The 20,698-nt window shown below is 39.4% G+C and overlaps 1 protein-coding gene across 1 annotated transcript in view; it reads left to right on the forward strand.

Moving 5' to 3' along the window:
* The window catches only part of HYDIN (HYDIN axonemal central pair apparatus protein), a 362,157-nt gene that overhangs the window by 127,369 nt on the left and 214,090 nt on the right, over positions 1 to 20,698 (forward strand). The window contains exons 10-11 of the mRNA XM_053606972.1: positions 7,293 to 7,392; positions 20,476 to 20,594. Coding sequence (XP_053462947.1) covers positions 7,293 to 7,392; positions 20,476 to 20,594 — 219 coding nt within the window. The remainder of the gene's footprint in view (positions 1 to 7,292; positions 7,393 to 20,475; positions 20,595 to 20,698) is intronic.

Consider the following 20,698-nt stretch of genomic DNA (forward strand, 5'->3'; position numbering starts at 1 on the left):
TCCGGCTTTACAGAATTTTGGCAGTTTCATTCTCTTGTTTCCTCTGCTTAGATCTCTTGGGTAATCTCGGAGAGAGAGAGATTCGAAGACAAAAGACACAGTTTTGAGAATTGAGACGCAAAAGACTATCGCAGGGCAGAAAGAGAATTAAGCTTTCACTTTCCGTGGGCATCGAGGAATCCTCTGGGAAATCACAGCACAGATGTTCTGTCCTTGTTTCTAAACTCTGGGGCTGCTGGCTCAGGTCACACTTTGAAGATGCAGCAATTTTCTGAATGTTGAACAGTTACTATTTTCTCAAAAAAGAAAAATCTGAGAATTTAAAAGCTATTTACCCACATTGGCCCTAGGCGATTGGCTGCCATCGGTGAGCAGGGAAACATTTCTGCTTCTGCTAGCAAGTGTCTCCTCAATCAAAGAAAACTTCATCCATTATCCCTTGGGAAGCTTAAGCTTAATTTAACTAAGCCTTAAAAAGAAAAAGAAACTTGATAATTTCTTTAGTACCACCTAAGTAATAGTAAACCATGCTTCATCGTCATCTAAGCCTGTGGAAAACATGCTGTTCCAGCAATTCTGACTTTGAGAGCATGGCTCAAATTTAGTTTACTTTCTTTTTCCCAAATGGGCCTAGCATGTGAGCTCAGCAGAACCTGGCTGGGTGGAAGCCCAGATGGCTACCAAAGAAGGAAGAGCCAGCTTTTTACCACGTGCCCTTTTCACTTCTCATCCCATTACCCTTGAGTCACATTGCAAACATGTGGAGCTGACTCTCTGGAAATGGACACCAGAAAGAAGAAAGGACAGGGACCTGCTGAGAGTGCACTGTCCTTGATAAGTCACGGCTTCTCCGGCAGAGTGGTCTTCCCATTCTTCAGCTCCCATTTAATAGGATCATCCTTTCAGATCCTCAAGCTGGGCCACTGTGTTTCCAATTGTGCTGGAACATTCACTATTGTATTGGAGAACCAGCGTAGGTGGGGAAGTCTTAGAAACAGCTTAGTTCCTCATGGCTCATTAAATAAGTTAACACTCTCCCTTGCTAGACGAGACACAATTCTTTCCTCTCCAGAGAAATGTATGAACATCACACACAACTACCATTGCTCTATAAAGCCCCAGTGGAATTTTAACTGTATTTGGGTTGGAGCTGAGATCAGGATAGAATACACCGTTTATGAAACTTCCTCTGACAGAAGGCAAAATCTTAAAGCCCTCTTTCAGAAACTTTAATGGCCATAATTTTGAGAATCATAATTCTACTTGATTCACAGTTTCTTGTCCCAGGAGATATAATGGAGAAGGAAAGTCTCATTGCGTGTCATGTGCCAATATGATCTTTTCTCCCCATGGTAATTAAGATAGTTTACTTTCAGTTTTTTAGCTTTCATTTTTCCATTTCTCTTTCAGAGAACTGTTATTTGCCCTATGTGGTATCAAAGAGAGCCATGATTTCTCTTACTGATCTTCAAGGATCTAGAAAAGTAATCATGGGGATGTGGAAGAGATTATAGATTTCAATAGGTGACTCTTTTTTTTGGTTTGTTTGTTTGGTTTGGTTTGTTTTGCTTTAATCATTGATAAACTTAAAAGCATATTTCCATGTTCCAGGAGAAATTCTTTTTTTTTTTTTTTTTTGAGACAGAGTCTCACTCTGTTGTCTAGACTAGAGTACTTTGGCATCAGCCTAACTTATAGTAACCTCAAACTACTGGGTTTAAACGATCCTCCTCCCTCAGCCCCCCAAGTAGCTGGGACTACAGGTGCCCGCCACCATGCCTGGCTAGTTTTTCTATTTTTAGTAGAGACAGGGTCTCCCTTTTGCTCAGGTTGGTCTTGAACTCCTAAGCTCAGGTGATCCACCCTCCTCAGCTTGCCAGAGAGCTAGGATTACAGGAGTGAGCCACCACACCTGACTGAGAAATTCTTTATGTTGATGCTTCTCTAATATTTTTAAAAAATTAGAAGATAGCTGAAAATATTTGTTTGTATAGTCAAGAACATTTCCATTTGGATGAAATATAATGGAATTAATGACATACTGTACCTGTTCTTGAAGTCATTATCACCCACTTATCCTGAGCTGACTGGTCCCTGACATGTGCCCAACCAGGATAGCTGGATAAAGACCTGCCACTGCATTTCTCAGGAGCTGCAGCCTATTAATGTTGACTGTGTCAACCATAAGAACCTCCTACCAGAGGTAACTGGAAGGATCTGAACACTCAGGGTGTGGTTCTGTGTTCACCAAACAGGAACAGTAGGGCATACTAAGCCTGTTTACTGGCTGTAGTGTTCTAAAATTTCTTCTCTCCTTTTTTATGACGTTGTGAGAAAGGTGAAGCCTGACCTTTTATTTTAAGTGCATGGGGTTAGGGAAGTTAGGAAAAAAATTATTACAGAATCTTAGTTCTGCCACTTACTACTGATCCGGCCTTGGGTGAGATACTTAACTTCTTTCTGCTTTCATTTTCTCATCTTTAAAATGAGGATACTACTACTCAGGAGGTTGTAAAGATCGAACTAAACAACGTATATAAACACTTAACCAGAGTGGGACCTGAACTCTCAGTTATAAGTATTATGATTTGTAGTTAGACACACTTGTCTCTTGTAAGATTATTAGAGAGTATAGCTTTTGAGTGGGCAAACATTTGGATCATTCTTCTAACTGTAAGCTGGGAAATATAAGTACTGAGTTATAATTTTTAATTATAAAAATATATAATATTTAGTTGTATTGATGCCTCTCTAACATTTTAAGTTATATCCAAAGTATAACTAAATAGCATATTTTGGTTATATTATCATTTAAGTTGAGTTACATTAAAATTTTTCAGATAAGCCAACCAAATTAAATATATTTGTAAGTCTCTGTTCTTGACCTTTGGATTTTGATTTGGCAAGATTTGCATGAAATAGTCTTTCACGGAAAGGAGGGAGGGAGAGAAGGAAGGAAAGAAGGAAAAGAGATGGGTGATAGAGGAAACAGAAGGTGATTTTAAAAAATATTTTAATTTTTTATTTAAGGATGTTAAAGGGAGATTTTTTAAAAAGCCTCTTCAGTCATCGTCAACATAATTTTTCAAAGGAGATTGTTTTTAAAGGATACCTTTCTCATGATTGTATTTCACACCTATCAGAAAGTCTCAGAACTGTGGCCATCAAGTCACTTGATTGTTGGGACTCAGGTTACAACAGAAGGAAATGTGAAGTTCCGTGTCCAGAGATACTTAATATTTGGACAAACCCCACAATATGTGAATTAAGTTTAATCCTGAAAATTCAAAGTTCCTTCCATCAGGTCACTTAATTAATAAGTAAAATGAAATTACTTTGCTCGTCATAAAGCTGAAGGAAAAACAAAACATTAAGACCAAGAAGGAAAATAATTACAATATAACTGAAGGCCGTTTTGACTATTATTTTTGACAAACAAGGTGGTAGTCACCTACAAATTCAATCCTGTATACTCACCCTCTCATTTGGAGCAGGAAAACGAACAGTGGTGGGAGTGGGGTTATGGAACAGAGGACATCAAGAGGGAGGGGCCCTGTGTGACCAGGCAGGTGTTCCAGGGCTGAGAAGAAGGGATGTTGATGGCAAAGCCAGGAGGGAAAATTCTGAAAGCTCTGATTTTCAGAAACTTTAGAACTGAGAGATAAAGAAAGAAAAATTTTACTCAGAGACGTAAATGACGCAGCAGTTAACTTCAGAAGTGTTGGAGAAGAAATGTTTTAAAGATATAACTGAAAGTAGGGTCTGAGTTTTAGGCTTATTGCCTATTTCTGAGGTTTGTTCTTATTTGCTAGAAAATGCTATATATTGAGGTTTTGCTGGAAAGAAATTCTTTAACTTTTATTTGAATTTCAACTGAAAAATAGAAGCGATCTTCTCAACGTTCTTAACTCCTTCAAATGCCCTAATACTGCAGACTTCACTCTGTGAGAGGAAAGCCAATGGCCACACTCTGTTTTTGCAGATACAGGCAGCCCTCTTAATACACGGGATCCGCTGCAAGCCCAGGAGAGGATTTTAGAATAAATAGAGTCCATCCACGCATTATCTCCTGGGCAGGCACAGGAGAACAGCTGCGGTCTGTGATAAGAAAGCCCAGAGCCGGTAGCTCCAACCCAGACCCTACAGAGTCCCCTGCACTGGTCTCCCCTGACCACAAACAAAGGTTTCTCTCCCGCAGAACCTCCTCACTGGGTGATGCTCTCATTGATCACATCGGAGCACCCATGCTCTCTCCTCTGAGGGCATTCTGGTCACCTCTTGGGCATGTCAATAACCACCTATTTCCCAAACCACCAGTGCTGGGCCAACTTCTGCGATGATGGCCATCCCAGGGTGCTTCTGGGATAGAACTTAAGTGTGTTACCTTCTTCAGCACGGGTATCCTGGGTTCTTTTGCTGGGATGATGCATTTGAAAGCACTCCAGCCTACCTCAAGCCAGAAGGTCTGTGACTTTCAACATGTGCAGAGCTTATCTAATTTCTGTTATATCCTTTTGGTCTCACTTCCTGCCCTTCTGGTGAGTCTTTTCTAGCATGGATTCTCTCAGGATTCAAGAGGGCCCCACGCAGTCCTTGCCCAGGAGCAGGTTGGCTGTGTCCACGCTGTAAACCGTACAGTCTAAACCCACCAGGGGAATATGTTTGTCTCAAAGGTTAGTAATAAACCAGGACTCTAGTAGCTCTGAGATGTGAAACTCACTGACACACCAGTGGTTGGCCGAAGGCATGAGTGGGCGAGCCGCTTCATTTGCCCAGCCTCTTTGCCAAGTCTAGCCATGAGTGCTGCTCACCCTCCATATCACTAAAAAATACCTACCATCCATAGAGGCCAGGTATGTGTCATTTGTCAGAAGAGAACAGATACTTGTTTCAAGTTTGCCAAAACATCACAGGGAAATGCCCGAATAAATGGAAGTGCCCAGGACTTCTCTGTTCCTGGTGTGTTCTCCCAGGTGTCTTTTGCCTCTAAACGTGTGTGGGTTGGGGGCTTTCAGATGAAGAGAAAATGGCAGAAATAGGTTGCGGGGATGAATAGGTATCTGCTAATAACTACACAGAGTACAAACTGGGAGTAGACTCAGCTGATTCAGGAAATATTTCTTAAGCATCTACTAAGAACCATCTTTGCTGTAGGTGTGGGGACAGGACAGTGCCTGCCCACACGGAGCCTTCATTCTGGCAGGCTCATCTGAGGGGGAATGTGAGAGCCCCCAGAACTTACATGATGCTTTCCACCCTCCCTGCCACTTCTTGGAGCCTCTGTCTCATCCCTCATTCTGAAGTCAGGAGGGATGCTGCCTGAGAAGTACACCGATCAGCTGTGTTCATAATTTTGATTGTCCTTCTCTTGTTAGTGTCTGCATTTTAAGCCATTTTCTTCTCAATTCTTTATTCCAGAAGTATGTTCATTTCTAGCCAGACTTGCAAATAGAGTATGCACTGGGGACAGTCTGCAACTGGAGCCTAATTATTTATCAAGCTGTCTTTCCTGAGTTTTCTATTTAGCTAGTGGGACTGTTTATAGATTTTTGCATGTGTTTATCAAATATGCTCATTTGGACCTATTTCCTAAAAACAGAAAAAACATTTCCCCCTTTTTTCAATACTTTCATATTAGTGCTTTTAAGCATCCTGAAAATAACATGGATTGTAGTGAATCATTATTTACTGAGTTCTTACTGAGTTCATTACCAAGAGTGGGCAAAGCGTTTGACCTGCATGACCTCATCAGATCTCAGGAAACCCTTGAGGCCGGTGCTATTAGCATCTTCTTTCACAGCCCTGGGAAGTGAATGAAGAGGCCCTGGGTTTTGTGGTCAGTACAAAAAAAATTTTTTAATCAAAGTATATCTAACAAGGGAATTCTGGTACATAGCATGTTACATTACAGTTTGAAAACGTGGTTTCCCTATATGACGTTGGGGTGGTTCAGATTAAAAGGAGAAGCACCAGACTGGGGCAGAGGCAGAGTCTGATCAGCCATTGTTCTGCCTCAGACGATTGCTGTGTTTTTCTAGAGTAAGAGTGTTCTTGTGCTGTTCCCTCAAAAGGTAGCAGGTGCCTCCACTGAGGAAGTCAGGTAGTTCTTCCTCGATGGCCCCTCTGGACTTTATTTCTATACATTGATCACATATAAAATGTCTGTATGCATGTTTATCATCTCACTGAGGTGTGAGCGCCCTGCCGTCTGGCCCATACCTTTCTGCTTCTCTGAAGCCCAGGGGCTGGGTGCACGTTGGGCAGACAGTGAATGTTCACTCAATATGCATTTTTTAAATGCCCTATACACCCCAGTTTCCTTTACAACTCATTACATATTTATAAACTCACTGAAATGATCTCTGAAGCCTGTTTCCAACTAACCATCAGTCTAAGTTGACTACTTGCTGGGTGAAATGACGCCTTCTTACATTTGTTGTCAAAATATTCCCTTTGAATTTCCTAGAATTGAACCTTTGTCCGCCATTGGTGGGAATGTAGATATGTATAGGCATTGTAGAAAATGGCATAGAGGGTCCTCAAAAATTAAATATAGAACTTCCACATGACCTAGCAGTCCTCCGGGGTGTATGCCCCAAGGGAGTGAAGTCGGTATCTTGGAGTGATGTCTGCACCCCCACGTTCCTTAAAGCACTATTCACAACAGCCAAGCTATGGGAGCTGCCTAAGTGCCTGTCAGCAGACGAATGGATAAAGACATGTACACCTACGATGGGCTATTATTCAGCCTTAAGAAACAAGGAGCTTCTACCATTCATCAACAACCTGGATGGAATTGGAAGACATTGTGCTAAGAGAAGCCAAACATAGACAAGGATCATGTGATCTCATTTATCTATGGAACCCAGAAAAAAGTCAAACTCAGAAACAGAACAGACTGGTGATTACCAGAAGTGAGGGCCTGGGGAAGATGAGGAGGTGTAGGTCAAAGGGCACAAACTTGAAGTTATTAGATGAATAAGTTCCAGAGGCCTGTGTACAGCACAGTGACTGCAATTAATAGTAACGTATACTACTAGAAATTTGCTGTGAGAGCATGGGCCCTCAACACACGTGTATAGTAGGTAACTCTGTGACCGAAAGGACTTGTTAATTTACTTGACTGCAGGGCTCATTACTAGTGTGTGTGCGTGTGTGTGTGTGTGTAAGCATATTGTATACCTTGAATGTATACAGAAAAAACTTGTGGAATTATAGCATAATAACAACACTTAAAAACAGTGTCTTCCTTTCACCATATTGTTTTTTAATGTTTCCTTCATGTTTTTCAGGAAGGCGATCTCTGGCCCAATTCATCAGCTGAAATCACAGTGTACTTTAAGCCTCTAGAAGCCAAGCTCTACCAACAGACCATTTACTGTGACATTTCAGGTACAGACCTTTTGTATGTGGTAAACTCAGGTTACCAAGTGCCCAGAGCACGTAAAGTAGAAGTGTCTGAGTGTACGTGTGCTCAGTCATGGGCTGTGCGCCATATCAGTACGGGAATAATAGAACCAATTGATGCTTCTTCTTTCTAGAACAGATTGAACTTTAAAGTGCCTTATCATTGCGGTGGCAGTCAGGGGAAGTGGGAACCATGGCTCTTAGAGCAGTAAGATCATTACTTGTGAAAAATTCCCACACTGTTATTTTTTTGTGCCTTTTATAGTATTTGGCTACCTTTTTTTTTTAAGTTTTAATCAAGATAATGCAGGCTAAGTGGGATGGGAAGGCAGCCTGGCAGAGGCCAGAGCAACAAGGAAGGTATACAAGTAGGGCAGCAAGCTAAACGCATCAGGAGATTCAATAATACAGATGAATTAGACCAAAAGGTAAATATATTGAGGATGATGGGAGCCAATATTTTTCACTCCTGGAAGAAGGAGATACAAAGAAGGCAGTTAAGATAAACCCTTTGGAATTGCAGTTGTTTGTATGAACTTGTTTTTGTTGATATGTATGGACAGATATAGAAACAAATATATGTGTAAATGTGTGTATATGCATATGTAAATGTGGACACGCATATGTAAATGTATGTATTTACATATATCAATATGTAAATTTCCTGATTATGTCCATTGAGAGGTCCTGGAAGCTTAAGACCCTACAATGAGCACACCCAGCACCCAAAGCTTGGCTTCTAAATGCTACTCTGTAGTGAAAGGACCTGGCTGATTCCAGGACGGAGGCAGGGAAAGAGCAAGATGAGCCTGGACCATCCCCTTTGCTGGAAAATAAGGAAGTACTCAAAGAATGATGAGGACATGTCAAAAAGACACAGAAGCCAGTAAGAAACGCCCACCGACCACATTTGGAATGAGCTAAGAATCAAAATAAATTATGACATTAATAGATTATAATCCACTGATTACATAAGAATCTATGAATCCACTTAATAAAAATGCACCATTTGGCAGTCAGCACAGTAATAACCAATGCAGGTAAAAAGCAAAGCATCATCAGTGGATTTTTTTTGTTTTTTTTGAGACAGTTTCTAGCCATTGCTCTAAGTAGACTGTCATGGTGTCATATCTCACAGTAACCTCCAACTCTTGGGCTCAACCATCCTCTTGCCTCATTTTTTCTATTTTTAGTAGAGATGGGGGTCTTGCTTTCTGCTCAGGCTGGTCTCGAACCCATAAGCTCAAGCTATCATCCGCCTCGGCCCCCAGAGTGCTAGGATTACAGGCGTGAGCCATTGTGCCCAGCTGCATCAGTGGATCTTAAAATAATGGGTGAAAGTGGGCCGTGGAAGAGGATTTTATCTTCCCTGAAAACACTTACCAGTTATAAAGGAGAGAAAATTAACTTTATAGTGAAGAAGGCTGATAGATATTATCTTAATTAATCTCAGTAGTAATGGAGCAAATCAGCCTCTGGAACAGTAGCTGATGTTACTTACTTTTGCTTTTTTATGTATGGTTTTCCCAGGAAAGTATGGTGCTGTGGCTATTTTAAACTTATGATAGTTGTTCTCTAGTTTTCATATATATATAATTTTACCACCTAAAAAAATTCATCCCTAAGCAAAACAGTGTACTTTTGCCTGTCTATAAAATTATACATGTTGGAATCATACATTTATCTTCTGCTGCTAGTACCGAGAAAATAAAGTTTCTCAGTAAATGTTGATTACATGAATGAGCAAGTAACTGAAAAAAAAAAAAAAAAACACACACAAAAAAAAAGAAAGAATGATTGATTGATTGAACCCTGGTTTGGTCTCTCCATTGCACATGAGCGTAGGATTAAGAGGTCCCTAGAATGGATGCAGAATGGTCTAGTTGTTTCTGGATTGGCATAAGTCTGTTTCCACACTTCAGACCAGCATCACCTACACCAGACTTCCTCACGGACCTGGAGGAAATGCTGGCCCAGCAGTGTCACGCGTGGGCTGGAGATGCTCCGGTGGCCCCCCCCCAGCCACAGGTGGTGGGACCTGCCTCCCATCTGTAGCTCCCCATGGACGTCGTGCTTGGCTTTATTCCAGGGGGGTTGGCTGCTCTCCAGGAGGTTCCCAAACATTACACAGCTAGTTATATTTATCTATTGTTTCATTTGTATTTCTGAATTCTCCCACAGAATTCGCTCCCTGGGTGAAGTGAATAGTGTAATTTTCCATCTGCATGACATTCTTCTTTATTTTGTTAGTGGTTTATTAAAAGATACGATTACTAGGGAAGGGCTTTGTTTATGTGGTAATTCCATGTTATCTTCCCTGTCAATTCTATGCAATTCTGTGTCTTTTCAAGAGCTAGTAATGATTCCTTACTATTATCTTCAATGAGATGGCAAAACCTCCGGGTCTTAGGTCACTAAGAAATATGTCATAGGCAGACAGAAAAGCTCCTTCCCTTGTTTTATTTTGTTTTGCTTTACTCTGAGATATACATGGCATAGAGAAACAAATACACACAGGTATTTCTATCTCTCTCGCATGCCTTTTTTTTTGAGACAGAGTCTCACTATGTCGCCCTCAGTAGAGTGCTGTGGCATCACAGCTCACAGCAACCTCAAACTCTTGTGCTCAAGCAATTCTCTTGCCTCAGCCTGCCAAGTAGCTGGGACTACAGGCGCCTGCCACAATGCCCAGCTATTTTTTTTATTTTTAGCAGGCCAGGGCTAGGTTTGAACTCACCAGCCCTGGTGCATGTGGCCGGCACTCTACCCACTTAGCTGCAGGTGCGCCCCCTCTCATGCCTTTTTACATAAATCATAATATACTTTATATAATGCTGGTCACATTGCCTTTTTTTCTTTTTTTTGAGATAGAGTCTTACTGTCACCCTGAGTGGAGTGCTGTAGCATCATAACTCACAGCAACCTCAAACTCTTAGGCTCAAGTGATCCTCTTGCCTCAGCCATAGTCCCAGCTACTGTAGCTGCCCATTATAATGCCCAGCTAATTTTTCTATTTTTAGTAGAGATAGGATCTCACTCTTGCTCAGGCTGGTTCCAAACTTCTGAGCTCAGGCAATCCACCTGCCTTGGCCTCCCAGAGTGCTGGGATTACAGGTGGGAACCACCACACCTGGCCCCACATCGCTTTTTAAATATTTCTTAGAGATTATTCCATAACACTAAATAAAAGGTGTCATTCTTTTTCATAGTTCTATAGGAATCCTTTCTATTTATATATCACAACTTAATTTTTAACCTTGTGTTATTATATAATAGAACATAGATTCAAAAATGCCCATAATCCACACAGCAGTAAGCACAGTAGCCTCCCAAAGGTGCCCGTGTCCTAATCCCCAGCATCTGTGAATATGTTCCTGTGGATATATTACATTCCACGGCAAAGAAGAATTAGGCAGCAGATGGAATTAAGGTTACTGACCAGCTGACCTTAAGTTAGGAAGATTATCCTGGATCATGCAAGTGTCTCCGTATAATCACAAGGGTCCCTAAGTGTCAAAGAGATATGTGGAAGTATTGGTCTCAGTGTCAGAATAAAGCAATATGAGAAAGACTTGACCAGCCATTTCTGGCTTTGAAGATGGGTGGGGCAAGGAATTTAGGCAGCTTCTAGAAACTGGAAAAGCTGAATAAGATTTTCTCTCAAAGCCTCCAGAATGAAACACAGCCCTACAAAGACCTTGATTTTAACCCAGTGAGACCCACTTTGGACTTCTGACATCTAGAACTTTAAGATGAGGTATCTGTACAGTAAGCCACTAAGCTTGCGATTACTGGTTGTAGCAGCAATAGAAAACTAATGCATATACATTATAACAACTAAAAGGCAAACACTATGTATTTGCCACTGAGATTAATAACAGAATATCCCCAAGCCCCTTGAAGGTTGTTCCTATATTTCCCTTCCCAATCGCACGCCTCTCACTTACCCTCCCCTGAGATGACCACCATTCTGTGCTTCACAACCATCATTTCCTGGCTTTTATTTACAGTTTTTACTCCATGTACATATCCTTAAACAATACAGTTTAGGTAAGTAAGTGGAATCAGCCCGCCTATCTCATCCATGCTGTGGCTTTTGCTCTATTTGTGTTTCATGGTCCCTTCTGTGAACATATGTTCAGAGATAGAAAGTGTCAGGGAAGGCTGCTGTTCTTGACGGAGGTCTCTCGGGATGCATGAGATTGAACCCACTTCTCCAACTGCAACCTTCTTTTCTTCTGAAAGCTACTTATTTATTTATTATTGAGTCTCACTCTTATCACCCAGACTGGAGTGTGGTAGCGTGATGATAGTTCACTGTAACCTTGAATTCCTGGACTCAAGTTATCCTCCTGCCTCAGCCTCCTGAGTACAGGTATGCATCACCATGCCTGGATAATTTTTTTCTTTATTTGTTTATTTTATTTTATGTTGAGAGGCAGAGGTCTTACTATATTGACTGGGCTAGAGTCAAACTCCTGGCTCCAAGTAATCACTGAAGGGGTATGATCTGCTCAGATTTGAATACTGAAAACACAGCATTATGAAAATCTTTTCCATTGATCTTAAACTGAATGATTCCTCTACATTTGAAATCATCACATTTCCTTAGAAGTAGCTAAATCAGATATTTGTAAAGACTTGCTAATGGTTTGATGGAGGTCTTAAAACTGATCTTGCAACTATTTTAACTATCCAGTGGAATAGGAAATTCCTAACTTAATCGTGAAGATTGCCTTTTAAAAAAAAAAAAATGCCAGGAGCAGCTATACAAATTTGGTTTGGATCAGTGTATGGGAACATCAAAAGAAAATAACCCTTTCTGATTTAAACTGTGAAATGTATCGTTATGGGTGCTTCAGAGTCAAATGCAGAACAGCTCATGGTGGAAATGATTCCAGATGCACCCACTTTCTTCAAACACGCAATTAAGTTGAAACCTCATCCATTGTACATCTTAAGAAGGAAAAATCTGAATTTTTAGGGCAATTTGGGGCTTTTTATTTTTATCATAATTGCACTAAAGAGTAGAGATTGAAGTAAACTTAGGAAAGAAAAAAATCACCCTAATCATTAAAAATGCTTTTGGGTTTTCAGGGTAATATGCAAGTAGTTCTGTACGTACTACTAGGTTTTATTTCTCAAAGCTCATCACACTGCAACCTCATAATAAAATAGGTTTTCTTAATCCTGAGATATTTCTTGAACACTTGCTGTGTTTAAATTATATTCTCAATTACCAACTATTCAAACATAGAGAAAATATACAGAAAAATATACAAATATCCATGTATACATAATCCAGACTTAAGATGTCTTAAACAAAAGCAAATGGCAATTTATGCCTGTTTTTTTAGGAAGATCAACATCACAAATAGGTCAATTCTGCCTGTAAATGTAATGTGATACCATTTATAATATCAGGAAGTTTTTTTATTAGTCAAGGTGATTCTGAAGTTCTTATGGAGAAATAAATCAGCTAGAATTGCCTAGAATATTCTCACACACACACATACACACACAAGAATAAGGTGTGAGGATGAGTGTTAAGACTTCTTAAAAACTGTAGTAGAGGCCAGGGACAGTGGCCCCACCACTTTTGGAGGCCAAGATCAGAGGATCACTTGAGGCAGGAGTTCAAAACCAGCCTGGGCAACATAGTGAGAGCCCCATCTTTACAAAAATTGGAAATATTGGCCAGATATGTTGTTGTGCACCTGTAGTCCCAGCTACTCCCTAGGCAGTAGTGGGAGGATTGCTTGAGCCCAGAAGTTTGAGGTGGTAGTAAACTGTGATTGTGCTGCTGCTCTCCAGCCTGGGCAATAGAGCAGGACTTTGTCTGTTAGGAAAAAAATTCTTTAAAGAAGAAAGCTATAGTAAATACAATTTTATGATTCTGCAACGTAAGAGAAAGTAGCTATCAACATTTCTTCTTTTCTCCATCCTTACCAAATCATCACTGTGATGATTATATCCTACTCCCCTAACCTTCCAACTGTCCTTATTTCTCAATGCCCTTCATGTATAAACAAAACAAAACTCCAAATTTGTTTAAGCCACTTTGTTCCATTTATCTATTGCTGTATAACAAACCAGCCTAAATTTGGTGGCTTAAACAACTAGCAGTCATTTATTTCACTCTCAGAACTGAAAGCTGATCAAGACTTAGCAAGGACATTTCCTGTTTGCTCCACATGGTATCAGCTGGAGCATCTTGAAAGTAGAGTCTCATGCCATTTTATAGCTCACTTACCCACCTGACAATTAATGTTGGGTATTGGCAGGGACTTTACCTGGAGCTGTTTGCCAGGACCCCTGTCTGTGGCCTCTGTGAGTGGCAATTTGCTTCCTAACAGCATGGCTTGAATTGTTGCCACCGGAAGTCTGCTGCAGTCTATCACGCCTTTAGATTATCTGTCTTTTCTCTCAGATTGATATTAAGAATGACTTTATGCTTTGGTGTTGCACAGTTTCATTATGATGGATTTGCCTTTATTTATCCTCTGTGGTACTTGATATAAACTTACTTAAACTAAGAAGTTTTCATTCTGGAAAACTCTCGGCTGTTGTCTGTTTGGTGCTATTTTCCTCTCATTATGTCACTTCTTTCCTTCTGGAAATTCTTTAAGATATACAAGGGCTATCTGGAAAGCATCTAGCCATTATCAATACTATTTTTCACGTTTACATAGCTGGATACTTTCCAGACATTCCTTGTATGCCTTTCCCATGGAATTACCGTGTCTCTTAAATTTTCCTTTGCATTTTCATTCTCCTTTGTCTCACTATGATGCATTCTGGTATTTTTGTAAGATCTTTCTTCTAGTTGGCTAATTCTTTCTTCAGCTGTATCTACTCTTTGATATATTCATCTATTCAGTTTTAAATTTCGTTCACTTGGTTTTCACTTTAAGAAGTTATATATAGTTTGAATATGTTCCTATTTTATTCCTTCATTATGGTTTACATTTCTTTTTTTTATTAAATCTAGCTGTGTACATTAATGCAATCATGGGGTACACTGTGCTGGTTTTATATACAATTTGAAGTATTTTCATCAAACTGGTTAACATAGCCTTCATGGCATTTTCTTAGTCATTGTGTTGAGACATTTATATTCTACATTTAGGTACATGTGAAATTTACTAAATGGTTTACATTTCTTTATCTACCTCATCAAAGATTTGAAGAATGCTATGGTAGAGTTTCTTCAAGGGTTTTATCTTATCTCAAACTCTTAGGCTGCTGACTCACATATTTGTGTAACCATTGATTAGTCTCCTACTAGATTTTTTCTTCAAATGATTTGAAATGTTTGTATTACGAGTTCACTTTTAGCCTGGGTACTAGATTGTGAAAATACTCCTTCAAAGCAGTTTTTTACTTTTTGACAAGGACCAAATGATTTTTATTTTCTCAGTTTCTGATTGCTGTACCTATCAGATAGTGCAAATTTGGATCTCATACCTATACATGGGGCTTTTATCAGAGCCTCTTCACCCTATTTTGAGTTCTAGATAGAAGGCAAGCTTCATTATTTCTATCCCAAGACCAATAGATAGAATTTCCCTGGTTTCCTTTTTGTAAAAATCCTGGATTTATACAAAGATCTTAGTTTGATTTTCCATTCCCAGATAGAAACAAGGCTTTATGCCCCCTGTCTGTGAGGCTAAACCTATAATCACTAGACCAGAAGGGCTGTATCTACTCTACAGATCTCCAAGCCCTCTTTGAGTCATCTTGCTAGTTTATTGTGCTAACTGGGTTCCCTTTTTATTTCTACCCCTTGGTATTTCGTTTCCTTCATTTTGAGATGAGATAATCATTTATACGTATTTGTCATATATTAATCAACTTTTTTTTCCTTTTTGTATTTTGGATAAGAGGATGGACTGCATCCCAACTCTGCCATGGCAGACGGAAAGATTTTGAAAGCCCACTGTTTGCATTTTCTGGTTATGTAATACAAAGGAATCTGTTGCATTCTGAGTTTCAAGGTCATTAATAGGCTTCTAAAGTGCATCTCTCTCTTCTCGTGTATGAAACCAGGAGACCAATCATAGATGAGAAACTGATCTATTTCATAAAACCTTTTAATATTTTTCTCTTCTAGTAGGTATCTGTCCTCAGAGCTTACTAAGTTCCTTCATGTTTGTCTCTCTTGCAGCCATTTTCCAAGATAAGAAAAAATATCTGCTTAGAAATTCTGTGGGAAGTAGCACTTATAATGTGACCCTAAAATTTAGACTAACTCTTAGAAAGGCAAGGCTGGATATTACTAGTTCTCGTGTTGTATTCTGAGTGAGGGAAGTGGCTAGTTAAAAATTTGACAAATTCCTTTGAAGTAATTAATAATTACCAAAGAATTGTTGGCTCACTGCTTTATTACAACATGTCTCCATTTTTTTTTTTTTTTTTAAGGAATGCAATCAAGGTAACATATGGAGAATGTTTCAGGCCTGACAGTTATAAATAGTCCCGCAGTTTATTCCATGATATATTTGCAGTTCTCTTTCTTGGCCATTCCAAAAGTTGGATCTCAATCAAAATACTTTTCTCTTGACCACATCATTGCCAATGGATTAGAACTCTAAAATAACAGAGTAGCATGACAAGATTTGAGCCCTCTGAAAGCCACACTTATATTCTAGAGCAGTGGTTCTCAACCTGTGGGTCGTCACCCACAGGAACTGTATTAGAGGGCCACGGCATTAGGAAGGTTGAGAACTCCTATTCTAGAGTATCATCAACAATAACACCTGATCTTTAGAGGAACTCCTTTTCCAGGAATCAGATGGGGTAGAGGAAACCTTTGGATAAGTCAGCTGTTCCAAGGATTACTATTGTTTCTCACATTCAAAGTAATACTTGCCTAATGACCACCATTTTGCTAAGAACTAAAGGGAACAAAGGGACAAGTATTCCTGTCTTTAAAATGACATTCATGGGGAGAAAGCATTAAAGATACAAGGGCTAAAATAGCAACAGAAGACAGATAAAATGTCATAAGGCATTATAATGATGATAATAAAATAGAAATATCACTTGCTCGTTCCAAGTGTATTTGCTATAATTCTGAAAATTATATCCAACAGAGCATCATAAGTATTTTGAATGTTCAAAATGTTAAATACAGAGAAAATATATGCTTTTTTCTTACAGAATTTGAAATTTAAATGGTATAAATTTAAGGATAACCATCAAACTAGCAAAGATTTTCAAAAGTAGTAATATCCCAATTTCTGGGGAGGATATGGAGAGACAGAAACCATTACATACTATTGATGTTTGCGTGATTAATGCAGCCATCCTGGAGGGCAATATGGCTATACTATCAACATGTCATGTGTGTGCCCCTTAACCTGGAAATCTACTTCTGGTAATGGTAGGCTGGGTAATTTTGATTAACTGCCTTAGAAAATGAAGGCAGCTGGGTGTGGTGGCTCATGCCTGTAATCCTAACACTCTGGAAGGCTGAGGAGGATGGATTGCTTGAGCTCAGGAGTTTAAGACCAGCCTGAGCAAGAGCAAGACCCCTGTCTCTCTAAAAATAGAAAAATTAGACAGCACCATGGTGGGCACCTGTAGTCCCAGCTACTCAGAAGGCTGAGGCAAGAGGATCACTTGAGCCAAAGAGTTTGAGGTTGCTGTGACCTGTGACACTACAGCACTCTACCAAGGATGACAAAGTGAGACACTGTCTCAAAAAAAAGGAAAGAAACAAAAGGAAGGCAAAATATTTTTAAAAACTGTTTTGAAGGCAAAAGAGAATTACTAGGACAGTGAAGAATTATGGAACCAAGATCCAAGAGGAGAAAGATACCAGACCATCAGATTTTGCAGGCCACTTCATCCCTGAAGATACTGCCTTTCTGGTAGAAACTGCAGCGAGTATGAAAAGTGAAGTAGGGTTAGGGAAGAAAACATAGAGGTTTCTGGGATGTCCAAGAAGGAAGGATTCTAGTAATCAAATCAGGGTTTGGGGTGGGACCCAGTGAAGCGGGAACTGGAAGTGGACCAGCCCTCAATCAAAAAGCCTGAAGCTCAGCTTTGAATCATATTTCAGATATTGATTTGATTGAGACAATTCTCCACTGAGGTTTCAGAAAATAATCTCTAATATTCTAAGGCATCAATTGCTTATGAGGAACTACTCTCTTTTACATCTGGGATGGTACTTGTTAATCACTCAAATGATGTGCTGCAGGCCTCAATTCTTTTATAAAATCTTAGCAGAGAACAGTTATATTGAGTTATCTGGGATTAATAATTCCCCCTAGTCACCAGCCAGAAACTAGAGGAAGATACCTTCTTAGGGCTTCAAATCATCTGCATAATTTTTATACACACTAATTAGCATTCTGTCCAAAAGTAACCACACATGTGAGGAGATGAGACAATATAATAGAAAACTAAGATAAACAATAAAAGCAAACCCATGAAGAACCAGCAAATAGAATTATCAGGCACAGGTTTTTCAAATGTTCTTATCAGACAAAATTAAGGGGAGGCCTGGAAACTATAAAAATTCTAATGGAAGATCTAGAATTGAAAAGTTATATTAACAAATTAAGAACTCAGGGTGTTTTGACAACTTGTTAGGTCTAGCCAGAGATATATTGTGTAAACTGAAATTCAGATAAATCAAGAGAAAGTATCTGAAAATACTGAAGCATATAGAGACAAAATACAAAAAAAGAACGGAAGAGTCTATGGAAAGTGGCACAAAGGATATATACACACACATATATATGTATTTATGCACACATATGTATACATATATATGTGTATGTGTATATATGTAATGTATATACACAGATAAAAAACAAACCAGAAACCATATTTGAAAATATAATGTCTGAAAATTTTTCAAAACTTGACGAAAGGCATTTATTCACATATTCAAAAGATAAACGCAACCACACCTGGGAACATCATAATAAAACTGCTGAAAACCAAAGACAAAAACCAATCAATATGTAGCCAGAAAAAAAAAAAAAATCAGAAGACAGTGTATACTATCTCCAAGGAGCAGTCAGACTGTGAGCCACCTTCACACTGGAAACAGTGGAATGATGTCTTCAAAGCGGTTGAAGAAAATATAAGAAAATTGTTCACAGATGAATATTTGAGGATAATAATTACATTATAAATTACAGTAGTGAGAAGTTGGAAACCACTTAAATGTCCAGTAAGAAGTTTACAAACATTTTCCTCCCTAGAGTTGACTGTGCAACATGAGGAAGGAGAAGGTAGAGTTGCTGGTAATGACGTGAAAATGCTCCAAGTGTGTTGTTAGGTGAAGAGAAGCAGGTTACGAAGCAGTGGAGTGTGTGCTCTCATTCACATTAACAGTGTTTTGATATAATTATATGCGGAAGGATACGCACCAAAATGTTAACAGCAGTTACCTCTGGATGATGGAATTATGAGCGAATTTTTCAACTCTCTTTCCTTTTTTAATGATCAGATATTATCAAGCAAAGATATTTTATTTTTAAAAAGAGAACAAAACTAGTCATTACTCCAAAGGCTCTGTGCTCTGTCTCGCCCCAGTGGTCCACTGTGGATGTATATGATGGGAACTGTTGAGTACGTATGGTTACCTCTGTATGGAGGAAGCTCTGCAGAGTGTAAGGGTCAGGCAATAGCCCTAGATTCAGGGATCTTCCTAAATCCAGGGAATATTGATGTAAACAATGTCCCTTGGTGGTTCTCATGAGAAGCATCCTGTTTGCTAAAGATAAAATGTGTTTGGATCATAATTCCAGAACACACAATCTTGAATGCCATAACCTCAAATGTCGAGATCCTAAAAGATCAAAATCCCTGATGTCTAAATCCATAACGTCAAAAATTTAAAGAAACACAATCCTGTGAGATTAGAATCCTGAACACTGACATCTTGAAAGCTGAATTCTGGAACATGAATTTCCGTTGTGCATTGAATAGTTGCATCTGGTGGGCAGAGTCATTACCTTGTTGTCTTTATTTGGAAATGTAGTATGGCTTCAGGAGATGCGTGGGGGTGCCAACTTGACAGGGGGTGGACTGTGGGCTTCAATTTAGGTGTCAGTGTGACTGGATTGAGGAATAACAAGAAACCCGGAGAAGTATTATTATTATTATTTTCTGGGAGGAGATTGGTGTGTGAATCTGAGTGCACTAAGTGGGAGACATCTGCCCTCAGTGTGGGCAAGCACCATCCAACTGGCCAGGGTTCTGCGGAGACAGAAGACAAAATGGTCTCCCTCTCAGACATCAGACAAACTTTTCTTTTGTTCTCTGGACATCAGAAATTTGACTCCACAAAAGCATATTGTCATGCTGTTTGTCTTTGAGTGTGAGCATTGAGCATGTACATAAAAATGTTGGGGGATATCCTTTTTGTATAGATGTGTTTGTGAAAGATAAAATTTCTCAAGATCTGAGCTCTCTGGGCTACCGCGTATGTGGTGGTGACCCATCATGATCTTTGATCAGTCGTGCCAAAAGCTAGGCTGTTCATCGCGGTACTTCAGGTGACTGCAGTCATAAATCTGGGCACCTGCTGTTAACAACCGCAGTGGCATGCAGTTACATGGTCCCTTTTTGACCGTTCCTTGGAGAATCTGTTTGTCTGCTCCTAACTGTTATGCCCACGTGACTATCCTTACTTTACCTGAATGCTATGCTTGCAAACATCTGTATTTTCTTATTTCCTGTATCATTGTGTAAAGTAGCCTAAGTTTTTGTGCTTCTCAAATAAATCCCCTTTCACTAAGGTAAACAAATATCTTTTAAAGCTTTTTAAAATTATTTTTTCCAGAATTCTATTTTTGGGGTTTTGGTCTCTGGGGATTTCAACATCCGGGGTTATAGCACTTAGGATTATGTCTTTCAGGATTACGATCAGCTCCCACACTGGGTAAATCTTGAGCATTGATGGAATTGCCATTCCCTCAGTGCAGTACCAGGAATTGTTTAATAATCTTGATTGCAGAGCAGTAACAAGTTGTGGGGGGTAAGTAGTAATTTGGGGGTAATAAAGCACCATTTAGGGCAATAAAATCTGAATTGTTTTTGTAGGCCGAGAGATCCGTCTGCCCCTTCGAATCAAAGGAGAAGGAATGGGACCAAAGGTTCACTTCAACTTTGAACTGCTTGATATTGGGAAAGTTTTCATGGGCTCTGCACACTGTTATGAGGTAAGTGCTAGAATTGTCCGCTGAGACTTCAGACAATACTTGGCTTTTTTGTTTGTTTGTTTTATTTCATAGAAAACTTGTACTGTCATATCCATTTTCTATTA

Source organism: Nycticebus coucang, chromosome 2, assembly GCF_027406575.1.
Source record: "Nycticebus coucang isolate mNycCou1 chromosome 2, mNycCou1.pri, whole genome shotgun sequence".
Taxonomy (NCBI): Eukaryota; Metazoa; Chordata; class Mammalia; order Primates; family Lorisidae; genus Nycticebus; species Nycticebus coucang.